Below are 20030 nucleotides of genomic sequence, written 5' to 3'. Positions count from 1 at the left end.
TCAACTAACCAACCATAGCTTATGGAGTACTTACACAGTCCCACAGTGGAAAAGTTCTGCATAAAAGTGGACCCGTGCGGTTCAAGCCCGTCTTGTTCAAGAGTCAACTGTATGATACTCTTAGTCACAATGTCTAATCACCAATACTTCTGAATAAATTAGCTAGGAGAAATAAGGTAAAGAGGAAAGTACCCCTGATAAATGATATTATTCTTCATTTTCAGGTAGATACATTACAAAGTAAATTTGACAAAGAAAAGAGACAGAAATACAGCATAGTTTACCACTAAAAACAAAGCTTCTCTTTCAAATAGAAGCTTCTCTTTCAAATATTTCAAATAATGTCCTTATTATGATTAACTTTAACAAATGAGGATTTTAGCAATCACCAAACAAAAAACTACTGGTCATTTTGGCATTCCCATATATGGAAACAGTAATATACATAATCCAGTAGCCCTCCAGGGAGAAAGTTAAATGTAATCAGATAATCCTCCGGCAGGATTTGGGAGAAAACAATTATAAACTAGTGTTCATCAGCATGTGTATCAGTTCTCTCTTGCTGCTGGAACAAACTTACCAAAAACGTAGTGGCTTAAAACCCTACAGATCTGGAGTTCAGAACATCAAATTCAGCCTCACTGAGCTAAGGTCCAGCTGTCCCCAGGGCTGGTTCCTTTTGGAAGCCCCAATCCCTTGCTTCCGCCAGATTCTCAAGACCACCTGCCCTCATGGGCCATGGTCTCTTCCTCACATCAACCCCACTTCATGCTGTTTCCATCACATCTACAGCTACTGACCTAGCCTCCTGCCTCCCTCTCTTAAGGGCCCATTTGGATGATAAGGATAATCTCTTGCAGCTCTTAATTTAATCACATGTGCAAAGTCTCTTTTACTATGTAAAACAATACAGTCAAAGGTTCCAAAGACTAGGATATGGACATCTTTGGGGAGACAACTGTTTAGTCTACCACAGGGTAAAAAACCCTGAAGATGAATAATATGAGAAAAAATAAATATAATATCATTTTAAGATTTGTGTATCTATGATGTAAAATAGGAAAGAAAAATGGGGCAAGCATGTCTAATGTTAGTCTATAATCAATAAAAAAATGCTGGAAACTTAATAACAAAAGCAACAAAATATGAAGAAGAGTAAATTAATAAAGTTGTAAGGAAAGAAATTTGTGTCTATAGAGAAAAACATATATAAAGTAAAATTGTTTTAAAACAACAAAGATGAGTAATTACCAAGAACTAGAATTAAGCTCTTTTAGCTGATCCAAATATGATTTTTTTGGACAGTCACAATTGTGTTGCTCAAAAAAGAGTTGAAGTCTATTATTAAAACAAACAAAAAGTCATGAAGCAGAAAGGCAGAGAAAGTTTGACAGGAACATGAATACCAGTGCAACAATAATTCAATGTAATTACAAAGCATGCCAACACCAAAGAAAGAAAATTGATTGTATGAACAGGCTTTTATTTCCATGAAAGGGTTCTAAGGTATTTCTGAGGAGGTAAAATGTCTGTGTACAGATTGTTATAATAAACCATAATACCTAATTTTTCCCCAGGAGTGCAATAGTTTACATTTTTCAATTAAAAAATTCTGCTGATTTAAGCCAAAAAAAAAAAAAAAACAGGAAATACTTTAAGCATAACCTTAGAGCATCTGCCACCTCGCCTCTAACAAACATTTCTTCTCACTGTTTTGAATGTCCTATTTCAGTTGTCATCAGCCAATAGACAGATACAAAAAGAGTGATTCTTATATCAACTTTAAATGAGGATGATTACATTTATTTGATGATTTGGGGGTAACGCTGCTAATAATATTGGTGAATTTCACTTCTGGTATTAATAATGATACCTTACAAGAATGTAAGGCAGTAGAATACAAATGAACACACAGATATGAGAAATAGGAACTATAAAGCTAAAAAAAGATTATAAAACAGGTTGAAGGAACATTTAACCACGCGGGTTGGAAGACCATAAGGAAAATTCATAAGGCACTGCTTTCCCTCCACTACACAATTACAGTTTGTGAGTAAATGTGGGATTGTTTTTAGTTTAGCCATCAATAGTTAGCATCTGAATTAAAAAACAAAACAACAATGAAAAATAAGCAGGAAGGAATGTTTTCCAAACAGAATTGGCTAAAGTTTCCTTAAAACAGTAATGCCTATCACCTTGATTTAGTCTTTGCTTGATAGTTGACTTTATACACTGGAGGAAAGGGCTGCCTTCCTCCTTCAGAGCTATCCTACATCTGGCTGCCATCTGACTAGCAGCTCTTCGTGTTATATCCACCCCCAAGCTCTGTGTTCTATGTTATGCTTTCCAGAACAAGCAACTGCAGTGGAGGTCAGATGTGAACTAGAGAGGAAGGCACTGGGCAATATTGAAGCTCACAGATTTTAGGATTTTATTTTAGTAGATCTCTGTAGGGGAAATTTCTAGGGGGCTATTAATAAACACAAACACAACTATACAATGGGGCTACTAATTAACTTTTAAGTGGTTTATTTTCTTCAGGATAAGTTTTTATTGTGAAATATATTAATTTGCAAATGCAAATGGTCACTATCCCTAAGACAACCAAAATGGTCACCACCCCTGAGAGTTACTATACCAGCAAAATACTGTTGCTTTATTTCTGTAGTTTTTTCACTCTTGTAAGGGTGTAACACATCAAGTGAAAAGAGATTCTAGCGTAAGTCTGTCTGATACCACAACTCACCACACTGTCCATCCTACTGTTTCCATGAACATATATCTTGTATTTAGACAAATCTAATGCTCTCCACTTTCCTAACTCTTGGGGTTGCGGGGGGGAATTTTTGCTTGTTTTCTTTTGTTTTTAAGAAATATGCTCCTGGGAGTTCCCATTGTGGCTCAGCGGAAATGAATCTGGCTAGCATCCATGAGGATGCAGGTTCAATTCCTGGCCTCGCTCAGTGGGTTAAGGATCCGGCATTGCCGTGAGCTCTGGTGTAGGTGGAAGATGCAACTCAGATCCCGAGTTGCTGTGGCTGTGGTGTAGGCCAGAGGCTACAGCTCCAATTTGACCCTAGCCTAGGAACCTCCATGTGCCAAGGGTGCAGCCCTAAAAAGACAAACAGACAAAAAAAGAAACATGCTCTCTGGCTAGTAGCAAAAAGATGATATCTACCACAACACTGTGAATGAACTATAGCTCAAGAAATTTTTTTTTTAAAAATAAGAGAAAACAAATTCTGATGAAAATATGGAGAAAAGGGAAATATTGTTCACTAGTAGTAGAAATGCAAACTGGTACAGCTAGTATGGAAAACAGTATGAAGATTCATCAAGAAATAGCAAAAACAGAACTACCACATGATCCAGCAATCCCACCTGTGGGTATATACACAAAGGAAACATGATAACTAGAAGGAACGGTTGTCTTCCCATGCTCATGGCATTACTCATAATAGCCAAAGTTATGGAAATAACCTAAGTGCCCATCAATGGATGAATGGATGAGGAAAATGCAGTATGTACTATATATATAATTCAGCCTTTAAAAAGAAGGAAATACCATAATTTGCAACTATAGATGAACTTGGAAGGCATTATGCTATGTAAAATAAGCCAAAGATAAATACTCCATGGTATCACTTATGTGTTGAATCTTCAAAAGAAAAAAAGAATTCATAGAAACAGAGAGTAGTGAAGTGATTTCCAGGAACTTGGGGGTGAGGGAAATTGGTAAAGGTTGGTGAAAGATATAAATATTCAGTTAGAAGATGAATAATGCCTGAGGATCTAATGTATAACATGGTGACTAGAGTTGATAACACTGTACTGTATAATTGAAATTTGCTTAAAGAGTAGAATGTAAATGCCCTCATGAAAAAAAAAAAAAGATGAACAGGTGAGGTGATGAATGTGATAATTACTTTGATGGGGGAAAACTTTTCACAATGTAGAGGGCTATCAAATCATCAGTATACTTTAAATATCTCACAATTTTATCTGTTAATGATACCTCAGTAAAGCTGAAGAAAGTAAATAAGCCCATCTTGGCTGATTGGAAGGAAAAAGAAACAAATATCCCCTCATAATATAACTCCTCTCCACACACATGCATACCTCTTGGTTACCCTCCTGAGTTACTATTATTTTTGACTTGTGTTTATAACAAGTAATGAGGAACAAGCTTTGTTTTGGATACATTTTTTTTCTTAGAAGACATCGCAATGTCATCTCTATAAGAACTTGTCCTTTTCCTAACTATTAGGAAACAAGATATTAGGTTTTTTTTTTTTTGAAAAAGACTGAGCAAATCTATAAAATATGACAGCCATCTCTAAACTGTTTTATAAGTTTGCATGAAATAAACATTGCAAAAATGATGATAAATCTACTTGATGAGTATGATTCCAATTCTGAATCTTTAGGCTGTATCTACACAACATAGGCAGGTAGGTTATTTCATCACAAGAAAGAGTGAATATAAATAATTTGACTCCTCTGCATAAAGGTCTCTCAAATTGACAAGATTAATACTCTACAATAGTTACACTATTTACTGTTATTTAACCAAATAAGTGTTCAACATAAGTTTATTGTTTAAATTTGCTTGCCAATTCTCTTATGACTACCTTGATTCACTTTTTGCTAGGTAAATAGCAGAATTTATTTGTTCTTTCATTTAATCAATATTAGTTAATAACATGACATTATTTATGTGTTCACTAATTGAGTGCCCATTATCTTCTGTATTTTGTGGAAAATGAAGTAGAATATATTATTCCTGACTTTGAGAGGTTTATAGTCCGAGACTAAAAGGAAAACACACAAAAATAGTTGAATTATAGTTTAAAAAATCCATCAGATTTAACTAACAAACAAATGATAGAAATGCAAACCCTGGGTTAAAAATGGGGACCACAAAGTGAATCAGAAACTGGAGGTCAAAGATAGGCAGAGGAGACAAAAACTTTGTTGAAAATTGGCTGAATTTGGTCCACCACTGTGAAGAGTGTATAGGAGAACAGGAGAAGATCATGCGATTAATTATTAAATATTTTACTATAATCCTCAAATAATTGGTAAGAAAGTTATTCTTTTTCTAATGTCCCTTTTCCCCAGGTATTTTCAACTTGATACAATCAAGTAATTACTGACAGGAGAAAAGTGTAGTGTCTGCTATTTGGAAAGCCTTCAATATTTATTAAAGAACATGTATGTGTAATTGGGTCACCATGCTGTACAGTAGGGAAAAAAATGTATTGGGGAAATTAAAAAATAAAATTAAATAAATAAATATATAAATGAAAAAAATATTTATTAAAGAATAGAATAGATACTGGAGTTCCCGTTGCGGTGCAGCAGAAAGGAATCCGACTAGCATCCATGAGGATGTGGGTTTGATCCCTGGCCTCACTCAGTGGGTTGGGGATCCAGCATTGCCGTGAGCTGTGGTGTAGGTCACAGACATGGCTCAGATCTCAAGTTGATGTGGCTGTGGTGTAGGCTGGCAGCTACAGCTCAGATTCCACCCTTAGCCTGGGAACTCATATGCCATGGGTGTGGCCCTTAAAAAAGACAAAAAAAAAAAAAAAAAAAAAAAAAAAAAAAAACAGAATAGATACATTAATTATATTGAGCAAGAATGCATGTGTAGCCTTTATGTAAATGAGAAAGAAAATCCTCTCACTAGTTGTCCTCAAATGCAAGATAAAGTGGAGATGTTTCCAATAGGCAGTTACACCCCAATAGTGATATTTTACGATTAGCGTAGTGGTGGCATGAAAGATAAAACAGGATACAGAGAAGGGTGTAGAGACCAAATAGATCCTCTTGAAGTTTCTCCTTGAAAAATGACATCTCTCACTCTTGTTAAGAGAAGTGCTTAGAAAAACAAGTCGTATTTTCAAATGATGACTATACCCTTGTCTCCATCCTGAGTGACATATGGTCATCTGTATTTTTTTTCATAGCTGTCTTCTAGTGAGCTATGCTGTATGTCTATCTCAGGAAAACTTAAAAAAAGTCACTGGAAGTGAAGTTTGGACTTTATTTAAAAATCTTTCAAATAATTATCCAAAAATATCTCCGCACTGTTTAAAAAAAAAAAAAAATTAGCTATTCAGGGCTAAAGACATGCTTCTATTAAAAATAACATTCTTGGAGCTCCCGTTGTGGCTCAGTGGAAATGAATCCTAGTAGGAACCATGAGGTTGCGAATTTGACCCCTGGCCTTGATCAGTGGGTTAAGGATCCCGAGTTGCCGTGAACTGTGGTGTAGGAAAGCAGCTGTAGCTCCGATTGGACCCCTAGCCTGGGAGCCTCCATATGCCACGGGTGAGGCCCTAAAAAGCAAATAAATAAATAAAGTTCTTGGCACAGTTATGTATAAAAGTAAGTGTCATAATTTAAATGCAATAGGCAATTGCCTTTATTACACGCTATGCTGCACTTGGAATAAAGGAATAAATATTTAAAACCATTCTTTCCTTGAAAAGGAAACCTAACCCTAACCCCCTCACCCTAACATATACATACTACCATATATAAAATAGAAATAAGGACAACAAGGATCTACTATATAGCATGGGAAACTATATTTAATATTTTATAATAACCTATAATGGAAAAGAATCTGAAAAAGAATATATACTGAATTATTTTGCTATATACTTAATCACTTTGCTATACATTTGAAACTAATAGCATTGTAAAACTACTATATTTCAATACAAAAAAATAAATTTAAAAATTTCTAAGTCTTTTAAAAAAGTTATTCTTCCTCTCATCTGAGATATTCCCTGAGAAAAACTGTGCTCCAGCCATTACTATTAGGCTTTCAATCCAAACGTTATATTATTAAGAAAAATGTAAGTATCTCAAAAAAAATATTAAAAAAAAAAAAACTTAAGCCTTCTTTCCCCCACCTGAGGTATTATTTCAGCATGTGGCTTTTCAAAAAGGGTACAAATCTCATATTCTAAAACATTAACAAGCTTTGTACTCGATGTCTTTTGAGAAGCTGAGAGTAATTACATTACACATCACTCAGGAAATCTACTAACTATCCTTCGCAAACATCTTGTCTTTAATGTCCCACTCACCCAGGACAGCAGCCCCTCCCCAAGTCTCTCTTTTCTGTCTTTTTCAAGGCAGGATCCTGCCTGTCCCTCCTTCTTTCTCTTCCTTGGCCTCTCAAAGCTCTTTTTTAGTGTTAGGTAATCATTTCAGGGAACTCGGTTACTCTATACAAGAAAATCAAATTTGCTTTTTACAGTTCTCTGCTCCACCCATCACAAAATTAGCACAAAAGAGAAAACAAAGATTCTCCACAGAAAACTAGAAGAAGAAAAAGAGTGCCTGTCCTGGCTTAGCAGTAACATACCAGACTGGTATCCGTGAGGACACGAGTTCAATACCTGGCCTTACTCAGTAAGTTAAAGGATGCAGTGTTGCTATGGACGTGGTGTAGGGGAGTGGCTACAGCTAGAACTTGAGCCCTAGCCTGGGAACTTCCATATGCCATGGGTGTGGCCCTTAAAAATACAAAAAAAAAAAAAAAACCACAAAAAATAAAACACACTAAATGCTTAAGTATTTTTGAATCCTCATACATATACCCATATTAGGAAAAAATATTGCTCCAGAATATTCATTGCATAAACCCTTTTCCCAGGTGGTATCCAACTAATTGCACAGAGTGAATATGTTAATTTTCCCAATTCTGTAAGTATTCATTCAGTATTAGGATTAAAATAGAACTGAAAAATTATAAAGACATCAAAATCACTGATTCAACAAAACCCTGAAATTTGGATATTTTACACTAGGAGAGAGCATGCATTTTTTTTTTCTGAGGGTTACTCCATATTTTTCAGTTTTAATTTCTTCCACTATCCTCCAGTTAAAATTCTGACAATTAAAAATATTAAATTGACTGTAATCTTACCATGGTTGTCTCTTGAATAGATCCAAAACTGTTGATAAATATGTTGACTACCACATCAACAGGAATGCCTATCGATAAAAGTTAAGGATATATTTAGTAGCTATAAAAAAACTTGGTCAGAATCATATTTTTATAGTTTATACAGTTGATTTTTATATTTTTTTAATCTACATGGATGTAAGTTATAAACCTACCATGTTGGAGTTCCCATTGTGGTGCAGTGGAAACAAATCTGACTAGTAACCATGATGTTGCAAGTTCGATCCCTGGCCTCGCTCAAGGATTCGGTGTTGCCATGAGTTGCGGTGTAGGTTGCAGACAAGGCTTGGATCCGGCATTGCTGTGGCTGTGGCAGAGGCTGGAAGCTGTAGCTCTGATTCAACCCCTTGCCTGGGAATCTCCATGTGCCGTGGGTGCAGCCCTAAAAAGCAAAAGAAAAAAAAAAATCTACTGTGTTGATAATTGCTGATAATTGCCATTTACTTATTTTTCTAAATAGGGGTCAACACACAAATAAAAAATGAATTATGTTTGTGTCATATTTAATAGTGTTATTTATACAGAAATATTTGTCCCTTAAATTGTAGAAACTGCAAAAATATACTTACCTTTAAAAATGTTTGAGCTGATGAGTTTATGAAACTGTGACTTATTCTTTAAAAAATATCATTTTAAAAACATAATTGTTTTTGCATTTTTATAATTGTTTCAAATTTTCACCTTAAAGGATAAAGCAGAACTCAATAGGTTTTACTTATAATTACTATATTTTGATTTTTAACTCTTGAAAATGCAAAATTAATCAGAAACATAATAGAATCATTATAAAGGTTTTTGCCTGACCTGTTGGAAAATAATTTTAAAGTTCATGGAGGGAGAACCAAAGTATAATGTTGCAAATTTCTTTCTTGCTTTCTTTTCTTTATATTTTTTTTCACTCATTGTGGGCTGCTGCTTTGGCTAACAAAGGGAAAATGTGAATTTAGCTCCATAACCTCTGACTGATGAAAAACAGGTGTTGAATCAATACATGGTAGACATGTGAAAACCCAGACATGGTGCTGTTGAAAGTAACTGAGTAGGTTCTGTAATGAGCAAAAACCCTGTTTTTACAACATAGTTGTATAACTTCAGTTGACTAGAAGCAGCTGCAGCTTTTCTTTTCTTTTTTTTTTTTTTTCTTTTTTTCTGTAAAGGGGGAAAAAAATCAAGCTTTATAATGTTAATCTGATCTATATTAATATCTGTCCTTAATCAGCAACAAAGATTATAGTTTATAGTTTTCCAGAGATATTTTCATATAGTTTTTCCTAACTCAGAAAGGAAGGAGAAAGAAAGAACGAAAGAACAAAAGAAAGAAAGAGACAAACTATACAATCTTCCACATGACTTTTACACACGTACAGTTCTGGTTCCTGAAAGATGTGATAGGTGGTCATATTTTGTTGGATTAGAAACAGTAAGGTGTAGAAAACATAGTCACTTTTATTAACAAAGTTAACATGTTTTTAAAAACCATATGGCCATCTTTTTCAACTAAAGAGTAGAGGCAATTTTTTAATCAATACGAAATGCTAACAAAACATTACAAAAGAATCAAAATGCATATCAGAGCTTTCTCTCTCCCCGAATGAGTATATGGCCATTCTCCTTCAAAGTAGGATTTTGGTGTCTGAGAATGAAAGCCAGAGCCTAAGTTGTAAATGATTAAAGCTAAGAATGCAAAGTACTTAGAAAACGCATTACATAGGTAGCCTATTAATTCACAATATACCTTTTTTTTTTAACCTGGGGAATATACAAAACCATTAGAACTAATATTTTGCTAATTCTTAAACATTTTTGGCATTGAATTGCTCTTACCTGAGCACATTACATGACAGTTATATGTCAATTTAAAATAATCCTGTTTTAATACCATACATAAATGAATTTATACAGATAAAACTAGTTTTTAAATTGCAGAGAATGAAGATATTTGGGGAGAAAACAAACCTTTGAAATTTGGTCTTATCCTGGGATCATAACTGACCAATAGCCTATTCAAGATATTGCTGGTAGAGTTGGCAGGTACTCGGGCAAGGTCCTCTGCTGACTGCTGGCTAAAATAGAAAAAACAAAGCAAAACAAAACCCTGGTCAATATTTGGAGATAGCAATCAACAGGAATGGGTAATTTGCATTAGAGAAAAGATTTAGCTTTTTGAAACAAATCCATAACTACAGCATGGCTTTTCCAAAGAGAGGTGAAAAGTAGTAGATATTGCCAGAAGCCACAAAGATATTTGTCATAAGAAATGAAAACAAACAAAAAAAGTATTTCAGCAGTTAATTTTACCAAATATGTGAAACAGTGCCCTAGGTATTCCATGCTACTTTCTTTTAAATAAAATTAAGCAGACATTTAACGTGTTCTGAAGCAACAGAATAAAAATCTAGATAAGTACAAAGGGAGGACAGATAATGAGATAAAAGGAAAAAATGGAAAAAAAAAAAGGAGTATGTGAATGCTATGGGATGATACAGCCAGAGAGACAATACTAGAATTCATAAGATAATCCTGATGACACATAAAATACGATAGTGTCCACGGAACACGCAATGAAGTTCTCCTCCTAAAGTTAAACATATTAGGGGTGGGAAGGGATTGTTAAAAGTTTATTATCATGATGGAGACCATTGAAACTGCTGAATGATGCAGTAAACAAATTTAGCGCACATGCAAAAGCACAACTACTAAGAGATAGCCTTATCATTTAATTGCACCTGATTTTGCTCATCAACCTATGTCACATTCTCTAATAAAAGGCATGTGGGCTGAAACCTAGGCACCTTTGTTCTGTGGAACAGAGTGCTTCCTGGTCCTCCGCTTTTCTAAATATAAGTGTTTTGTGTGTTCTGTTATACCATGCTGTCCCTCTTCCAGGATCTCCCATTGACCTGCAGCGCTAGCCACCCACAGTGGTGCCCAACATGGGGCTGGAAGAGAAGGTCTGCCATGAGTGGAGAAAAGACAAATTAAGGTCTGCCATGAGCAGAGAAAAAAAGGAAGGTCTGCCCAGAGCAGGAAAAAGTGAAACTACAGACGGCTGCAGAAACAGTAGCCTTGCACTGAATGGAGTCGCGACTGTGAGTAGGCAAGTAGAAACTTTAAACCAGGATAACAATAGAGAAGAATCAAGATGCTAAAACATTATATTCAGTTACTTAAATGTATGATAAAACAGTCAGGGTCTCGGGTAACAGACTCGTAAGAGAGAGGAGTTGTTAGAAGCCTCGGTCAACTGTAACCCTTGGTTTCCAGGCAAGGGTACTGTGGACCCGGAGTGTTGGATTGGCATCTTGTAGAAGAAAATTTAAAGTGTGCCCATCAGCCTAGGACCTCTCTTTCTGTTTCTATTTTCTCTACATGAGAACTAGTGAGACACGTTTCGGAACCCTTGGGGGAGCATAAATTTGAATCCAATCTCTCTTGTAACTGACAGGTTTTACACAGATGTACATTATTCATGGCTAAAATTTCAAAATGAGAAATATGAGGTCTCTGTTTCGCTTGTTTTGTGTCGTTGTGTGTTGTGCATATATGGTATTGCCAAAATTCATAAAAGAGCTCTACTTAATTGGCTTAAAGGAAATTAAGTGCTTACATAAGTTTTCAAAATACCTAAAGTAAATTAATTTTTGGTTCATGTGAATTACAAAAAATTCAGTATTCAATATTATTAGATGTTAATATCAAAGTTCATTGATCTAATATAGACATGTCTTTATAGAGTCATCAACAGTAAGTATAACACCTTATTGTACCTAGGTTTAATGGAGGAATGTAACTGCATTTTATTAATAGAGTCTGCCTTATAGCTTGTTACTTTCAATAGAAAAGGGGGAAAATAATACAGATACAAAAAGTGATGAAAGGTTTTTGGAAAATGAACAATAAGAATTTGTTCATGGTTGGGGCTAAGTTTAAAATTTCAGTAAACCAATTTTAAAAGTAAGCAAATGCAAAACCTGAATCTGGATTCAGTCTCTATTGAAAAAAGATTTTCTCAAGTCAGGACTATGGGAAATCCAAGATGCCTCTTGGTTCTTACCGGCTCCCTGGCAATTCCAATAATGAAAAAGAAATGGTTAGAAAACATGTTTTCCATTTGGGGAAGATTTTCTATAGTCCTAATTTGGCTACGTTTGGTAAAAATGAGGGTAATTTTAAAGAGCGCTTTGATTGAATTCTAGTTTTGTATATTGAGATCAGTGTTTACTGTCTGGGATTCACTTCCCAAATAGTTCTTTGCTGCTATGTTACATCATTATAAACTTATAACTGAGTTATTAAGAGAAATAAGCCTTTTCTGAAGCTGATTGCTGTAATCTGTCTCTGGGAGAATATCAGATATCCCATGATAACCGGGGAAACAAATATACATTCTGGAAAAGCATCATCTAAAGAGTTGTCTTCAAAAAGGGTTGTCTTCAGCCTAAGATATTTATCAGGAATTAAGTGCCATATTTACAAAGATAGTGAAGAAAGTTAACTCCTAAATTTATACTTCTCACTTAAGAAGGGCCTCTACATTGGACTGGTCTATAGAGAGAATTAGTGACTTCAAACTCGCCCTAAAACAAGGCTCTAATAAGAAAAACACTATTGCCTGGACAAAAAGAAGACAACACCAGAAGTAGACCACTATCTCAAGACTGTCAAACCTGATTCATATGGTTATTTGTTTTACTTTTGATTTACCCTGATGGGTTTCTCCTCTCCAAGGCTTTCATTATTGATGTTACTAGGTGGGACTCCCCCACACCTAGCCAGTTAATAACCTGCTCTGACCTAGGCCATAAATGTTTTCTTCTGATGTTACTCAAGCTCAATCAGCAACAAGTGAGACTTCAGCCAAGGGCTATAACTTTGCCAGGCTATGTTAATATAAATCTAAAGACTCCTTTATGTTGGGAACAATTAAACCATCTAGGGATAACCAGCTTAATAACACTAGGAAATTAAGCTGAATGGACAAAGCCAGTATATAATTTCCTTTAAAGATAAGAAACAACTAAGCCAGCTGAACAGGGTGAAAGTGCTTCACTTAAATTTTTGTTTATGACTTTACTTATACTGCCATATTTTTATTAATACTGCTATATTTTTATTAACTGTTTTCACAAGATTGCTATTTCTTCCATTGCCAAATTTGTGACTGAGGCTGATAAAATGATATACAGTTCCATATGAGGTCAGTGATTTCTAGATATGGGAAAATGAACAAGAGGGAATATTTTCCTGGACCATAACAGACTAGAAAGATAGGTGGTCCAGAGATTTTTTTGGTTACTATTAATAAGGCCTAGTTCAGTAACAGCATATTGAGTTGCTTATTAGTGAAATCTTTGCCAGATCTAGGAATGTTCATTCCTAGCACCATGGGATGAAATGATGATGATATGCCTCTCAAAAGTTTATGAATTTATGACCATGGGGAAACAGTGAACTGAAGTTTGGCACTTGGCATCAGCCTCTACATGGAGTAAAACGTGAGCCACTGCAGCCTGCTGACCCTCAGCACCCCCTGAGCAGAGCTCAGCGTGAAGATCAGAAGAGACACTCTGTGCTCTGGGAAAACTGACAGAGCAGACCTTTAGAAAGTTAGATTTCAGGTAAGGATTTTTATACACCCAAATTCTTGCATCTTCTCATATCTAGAAAAAGAAATCATTAACCGTGGCATCTGCATTGGCCAGTAGAGAAAAAGGGCAGAATAGAGTCGCTGTGGTTCAGACATCCAATACTAGGAAATACTAGGGAAGTAATTTTAGACAAGTCTTTGTATTGCTAAGAACTTTAGGGTTTATGTGCCTTGTCAAAGCAGCATCAGCTGGCAGCTGCACCCTTACATTCTCAAGGAATACATTTTCAAGATGTCTCCTTTCTGTTCTAAGGACAACATGTATAAGGAACAATAGCTCCTATTCTTTATGACTTAATACCACATCAAACATTAAAAACTTTAAAAACCTATTTATATAAAACTATATTCCTTCAACAGTAATGGTATCAACCTAAATTCCAAACCTCTGTTTAATCTTAATTTTTCTTTTCTTCCCAATCTCTATAGTAGGAATCTACCATATCCAGCCACTGAGTACTCATTGCCCCTATCCAGCAGGAAGTAGCTACAGAAGAGAGGATCATCGCCCTATCCCATTAAAAAAAAACTAGAAAAATGGGTTCCCAGGAGGATGGAGACAGACCCCCTTCCCCTGAATGTGACTGTTCAACTTGGAGACCTGCTGTAGAATCAGATGAATGCTCTGCAATCCAAAATTTACTAAGACTGTTCTTATGCAACAAATAAAAAAGGGGGACATGTCAGAGACCACTGAAACTGCTGAATGACGCAGTAAACTTAGTGCATGTGCAAAAGCACAGCCACTAAGGTAGCCTTATTAACTGCACCTGACTGTTCATCAACCTATATCACTTTCTCTAATAAAAGGCATGTGGGCTGAAACCTAAGTACTTTTGTTCTATGGAACAGAGTGCCTCCTGATCGACTGCTTTCTAAATGTGAAAGAGTCTTGTGTGTTTTATTATGCCACACTGTCCTCTTCCGGGATCTCCCTGTTGACCTGCAGCACTGGCTGCAGTGTTATCAAACCAGTTAAATAAGTGGAATACAGAGTTCTAAGATACAACTTTTTCTTTCATACATACATATTTGCTATCAACAGAAAAAAACAAAAGCTGCCATATTTTCCTATTTTAATTACCTTTGAACAATGAATCTCAAGTAAATTGGTAGTTGCTTGGGAGCACTTAAAAAGAAACCCTTTCTGGAGTTCCCACTGTGGCACCATGGGTTAAGAACCCAACTGCAGCAGCTCTGGTTGCTGTGGAAGCACAAGTTCCATCCCCAGCCCTGTGGGTTAAGGGATCCTGCATTGCTACAACTGTGGCATAGGTTTCAGCTGAGGCTAGGGATTCAATCCCTGACCCAGGAACTTCCATATGCAGTGGATGCAACTTTAAAAAAAAAAAAAAATTTTAAAACCCTATTTATAAGCCAGTGGAAAATGTTCCATTGTTTATTGTTTGGGTTCATTGATAACCCATAAAATCTTATATAATCATTTCTCAATACAAAAAAAGTCCCTGACAATCACAAGGAAGATTAAAACTAAGAACACCCAGCACTGTTTGTTCTCTATCAATACAGTAAAAATGTCACTTTCCTAAATGATATTAATTTATATGAAACCAACAATGTAATGTGCTTGGCTTTGTTTTGAAATCCCAGCTCTTACCTATCAGGAAATCCTGTTCTGTGTTAATTACCATATACTGTGTTGATAAGATATGACCACTACAGGTGAAACATAACAGGTATTATTAGTAAGTATAAGAAAAACCTAAAAATACCAGTTGATACAATCTTTTCAAGGAGGTACCAGACAGAATCCAAAACATTGGAGAAAAAAAATGAAAACCAATTAGTTAAACCTCCCAAAGGTGCAGAAGATTAAATAGATTTAAGTTGTTTCTCATGGCATTATCAGTTGCCAAATCCCAGGTGCACGACATGGGGTCAGGTAATGAGATTTTTCCATTTCATTGTAGGTGAAATGGTAACCTCCTTAGAGTCGGCTGTCATCCCTAATCGAAAGATAGCAAACCCCAAAGAGAATGAGATTATGTGAGAAAATTGGATATTAGGATGCAAATTAGTGTCCAAATCCAGCCACAAGTTTTCTCATTCAAGAGAGGAAAATGGGAACAAAGAAAAAAAAGTGTGGGGGGGAGTTCCTGTCATGGCTCAGTGGTTAACAAATCCAACTAGGAACCATGAGGTTTTGGGTTCAATCCCTGGCCTTGCTCAGTGGGTTAAGGATCCAGCATTGCCGTGAGCTGTGGTGTAGGTCGCAGACTCGGCTCAGATCCCAGTTGCTGTGGCTCTGGCATAGGTTAGTGGCCACAGCTCCAATTGGACCCCTAGCCTGGGAACCTCCATATGCTGTGAGAGTGGCCCCAGAAAAGGCAAGAAGACCAAAAAAAAAAAAAAAAAAAAAAAGAGAGGAAAATGGAATTGGTTGATTACAACATACACTTGTACCAGATCAATTAAGGACTGCTATTATGACATCCTGATATAAAATCCTTCATGAGTGCATTTCTCCTAAGCAATGGAATGACCAAGACAACAGAAAGACAATTGACAATTTCTGCAGTAGAGAACCCTCCAGCCTGTTTTTTTCCTCCAAATGTGAAAGGAGGCAGATGACACAAAATACACCTCTTGGGCATGAAGATTATTCTGAGGCACTTTAAAAGCAGCAAATACAGGGAGAGGCTTTCCCTAAACTCTCTTTATCTATCTATAGACAGGCCCTCCAATAGGAACTCACTTATCCTAAATCCCCTCCCCAAGAGTTTCTTTCAACTAAGGCAGGTCACTGATCACAGTAGAGGACCAAAACTTGACACCACACCCAAAGTAGTAGCAAACTATCACAGCTCTTTCAGCTGTCCTTCTTTTTCTTTCTTTATTTCATTTTAGGACTGCACTACAGCATATGGGAAGTTCCCAGGCTAGGGATTGAATTGGAGCTGCAGCTGCCAGCCTACACCAAAGCCACAGCAACACAGGATCTGAGCCACATCTGCCACCTACGCCACAGCTCATGGCAACATCAGATTCTTAACCCACTGGGTGAGGCCAGGGATCAGACAGGAAACCTCGCAGATACTAGTCAGGGTTGTTACTGCTGAGCAACAATGGGAACTCCCTCAGCTGTTCTTCTAAGAACATTCTCTTTTCTAAAAACCTCATTATCCCTCAGGAGGCCCACATCCCTCTTCTGCTCCCCCTGTTAAGATATAAATAAGCTCTCAAATCTCACCTCTCTTTCTGGAATTTACTTTTTTTTTTTTTTTGCTATGATGCATGTATTATTAACAAGTTAATCAATGTGCATGTCTTTCATCCTGTTAGCATGACTATTGTCAGATTATTTCATAGACCCAGCTATTGCGGATAGAGAAACAAAACACTTTCCTCCTCTACAGCTGTAAGCTGTGTCAACTTGATAGGAATGGTCAGTCACACAAGTAGTTGTAGAAGTCCCAGTAGGGGACCATAGATAGAGAGGGAAACCTAGGGAATTTTGGAGATAAATGTAAGTTAATAATCATTGAAGAAAGCTATCGGAATGTCATGAAATGAAGCAGGTTTGCTTAACTCTAAAATTATAAGTAAAAGCACAAGATATGCCTGAGGTCATTAAGTGAAAAATAAAATGAGGCCTGCATTCAAGTTCAGCAAGATAATTCTTAGGACCAAGGACAGGAATTTAAGGGAAAGATGACATTACAGAGTGGGAGACCCTCATTATATGGAAACCGAGATGATTCAACATATTTTAGCCTATGTTGCCCCCTTCTGCTGATTTGAATATGCACCATAACAGCCCTAGTCTGGAGTTCCCGTCATGGCTCAGTGGTTAATGAATCCGACTAGGAACCATGAGTTGCAGGTTCAATACCTGGCCTTGCTCAGTGGGTTAAGGATCCGGCGTTGCCCTGAGCTGTGGTATAGGTTGCAGGCTCGGATCTGGCGTTGCTGTGGCTCTGGTGTAGGCCAGCAGCTATGATTCCAATTAGACCCCTAGCCTTGGAACCTCCATATGCCACAGGAGTGGCCCTAGAAAAGGCAAAAAGACAAAAAAAAAAAAAAAAAAAAGCCCTAGTTTGAATTCATAGGGTCAAATACTCTCTTACCTGATATGAAGGAGGATCTAATGACTTAAGCCTGACACCTACCTGAAAAATGAGGAAGAGGTGGTCTTTTCCTCATCCTTCCGTTTTCCTTAGATTATAAAAATGTAGCCCACCTAATCCTTGGGCACAGCCTCCTCACCTGCCTGCTTGTATCCCTCATGAGTATCCCATATTAATAAATCTACATCTTGCCTATCACTTTGTCTCTCACTGAATTCCATCTGTGCTGAGACACAAAGAAACTGAGCCTCAGTAAGAGATTACATGAGTGATTCTAATTTAAAAAAAAAAAAAAAGTGAGTTCAAGTCCCAATCTGAGTTTAAGCTGGGTTCAAGTCAGAAGTGTTTTGATTTCAAACCAAACTCATTTTCTAGCCCTTTTAAATCACCACCCAATTTTGTCCTTCCTCCAGAATCAGCCCCCCATCTTGGAATACTATAACTCCTACTCGTCATTGTACTAATTCAAAACCAACCTAACCTTTAATACTGCCCTTCTAAAATCCTGCCTTGATCATCCTGGCTTACTCTAATAAATACAAACTGATAAATACACTGTTTAGCTATGATTTTGCAGGTTTTTTTTTTATATCTATGTGTAGATTACCATACACATTAGACTGAATGCACATCCAGTGTGATTCTTAAGGGTTCGTGGCTTCTACAGCTTTGTAGTTCCCTATACTGGTACAGCATTAAAAACACATTCCTCTAGCACTCTCCATGTGCCAGCTCCTCTAGACTGGTTTCTGCCTCAAGATGGCTGCAGGCACTAGAGTGGTGGCAGCTCCACTCAACATTTCCAGATGGAGAAGAGCATTTCTTCCTGAGATGTTCACTTAGGAGAAAGGACATTTTTTTCCCCTCAGAAGCTTTTCAGCACTGGACACTGTTGAACAAACTACCAGCAAAAAGGGAGAGGCAATCACGACTGGCTCAGATCAATAATCTTATATGCAACAGATACTGGAGAACAATCGCCATGTCCATTACATTATTTCCCTTGATCATCACAAACATGCACTTGATTAGAGAGGAGAGATAGGAACCATGCAGAGAACAGTTTTTTAATGAAGAGAGAGAGAAACACCAGACTGGTAGAGAGTGAGCAGTAGGAGTGACAGTATATGGAAACTAGGACACAGCAAGGTTAAGATTTTCTAAGGTGACCGAGTCAAGAATGAAACATGTTAACCCCCATTCCTAGCCATCATTTCACAACAAGCCTGCCACATTGAAAGCACAATATTATCTCTCTTTATTACCATCCATCCATACATTGCTTTAGGTTATAGATGGAGGGATGGATAGATAGGACGTTAGTCTTACCAATTTTTAAAATCATTAGTCCTGGAAAATCTAAAGCTAGCCTTTCAATAATGTGCCAGGATTGAAGCCATCTCCAAATGCTTGGATCTCTCTCCAAATTTGTTTAACTTTTAAAAATATTTTATTTGTTAGTAACAGCACAAGTGCAGTATTGGTTGACAAAAATCTCTTGAAATTAAAAAGAGGAATATATAAAATATGTTATAGCCCTTTTTCTTTATTCATATTTGTGTCAACACATATTTTCATGTCTTTGCTGCAAGTAACCTTATACCAATATTTAATAAAAACTTCACCCACGTTTCCTTATATAAGAAATTCAAAAACATTTAAAAATTTAAGTGAGGAGTTCTCATCGTGGCTCAGCAATTAATGAACCCAACTAGCATCCATGAGGACAAGGGTTCTATCCCTGGCCTTGATCAGGGGGTTAAGAATCCAGCAATGCCATGCTATGGGGTAGATTGCAGACACGGCTCAGATTCCACGTTGCTGTGGCTGTGACAAAGGCCGGCAGCTACAGCTCCAATTTGACCCCTAGCCTGAGAACCTCCATATGCCATGGGTGCGGCCCTAAAAAGACAAAATAATAAAAAATAAATAAAAAAATAAAAAAATTTAAGTGAAATCTCATGTAGTTTATATTCACATGCATGAATTCGGGGATTTCTTTCCTACCTAAAAGAAAAAAAAAAAAACAGAAATCATTTTCTTTTAGCTTGGTCCATCCTACAATAGCATTAAAGTCGTCTCTACACATTAAAGTATATTTTAAAAGCCTAGATAGCTATGTTACTTTCTTCAAAAAAGGTGAAACAATTTGCATCTGGCATATTTGCCTGTGTCTACATTTTACCATATATAACCTTATATATCTGTAAAGTGGCTAGTATTATTTATGCAAAATAAGGAGGAATAAGAAGAGTTAAGTGATCTTAATTAGGCCACATACTTAATCCCAATTTCATTATTAGGGATT

The 20030-nt window shown here is 36.6% G+C and overlaps 1 protein-coding gene across 7 annotated transcripts in view; it reads right to left on the bottom strand.

Moving 5' to 3' along the window:
• GLRB (glycine receptor beta) overlaps positions 1 to 20030 on the bottom strand; it is a 121491-nt gene that overhangs the window by 52349 nt on the left and 49112 nt on the right. For all 7 annotated transcript variants that reach the window (XM_021100487.2, XM_021100486.2, XM_021100488.2 and 4 more), the window contains 2 exon segments: positions 9944 to 10050; positions 7949 to 8016 (listed from right to left, as the gene is read on the bottom strand). In XM_021100487.2, the coding sequence (XP_020956146.1) occupies positions 7949 to 8016; positions 9944 to 10050 (175 nt within the window).

This window comes from Sus scrofa, chromosome 8 (assembly GCF_054392235.1).
Source record: "Sus scrofa isolate SSC_HxYL_T2T_F1_AM1 chromosome 8, Sscrofa_HxYL_maternal_Yorkshire_Landrace_v2.0, whole genome shotgun sequence".
Taxonomy (NCBI): Eukaryota; Metazoa; Chordata; class Mammalia; order Artiodactyla; family Suidae; genus Sus; species Sus scrofa.
Note: the sequence above shows the minus strand (reverse complement) of the source record. Positions and strands in the feature narration are given on the sequence as shown.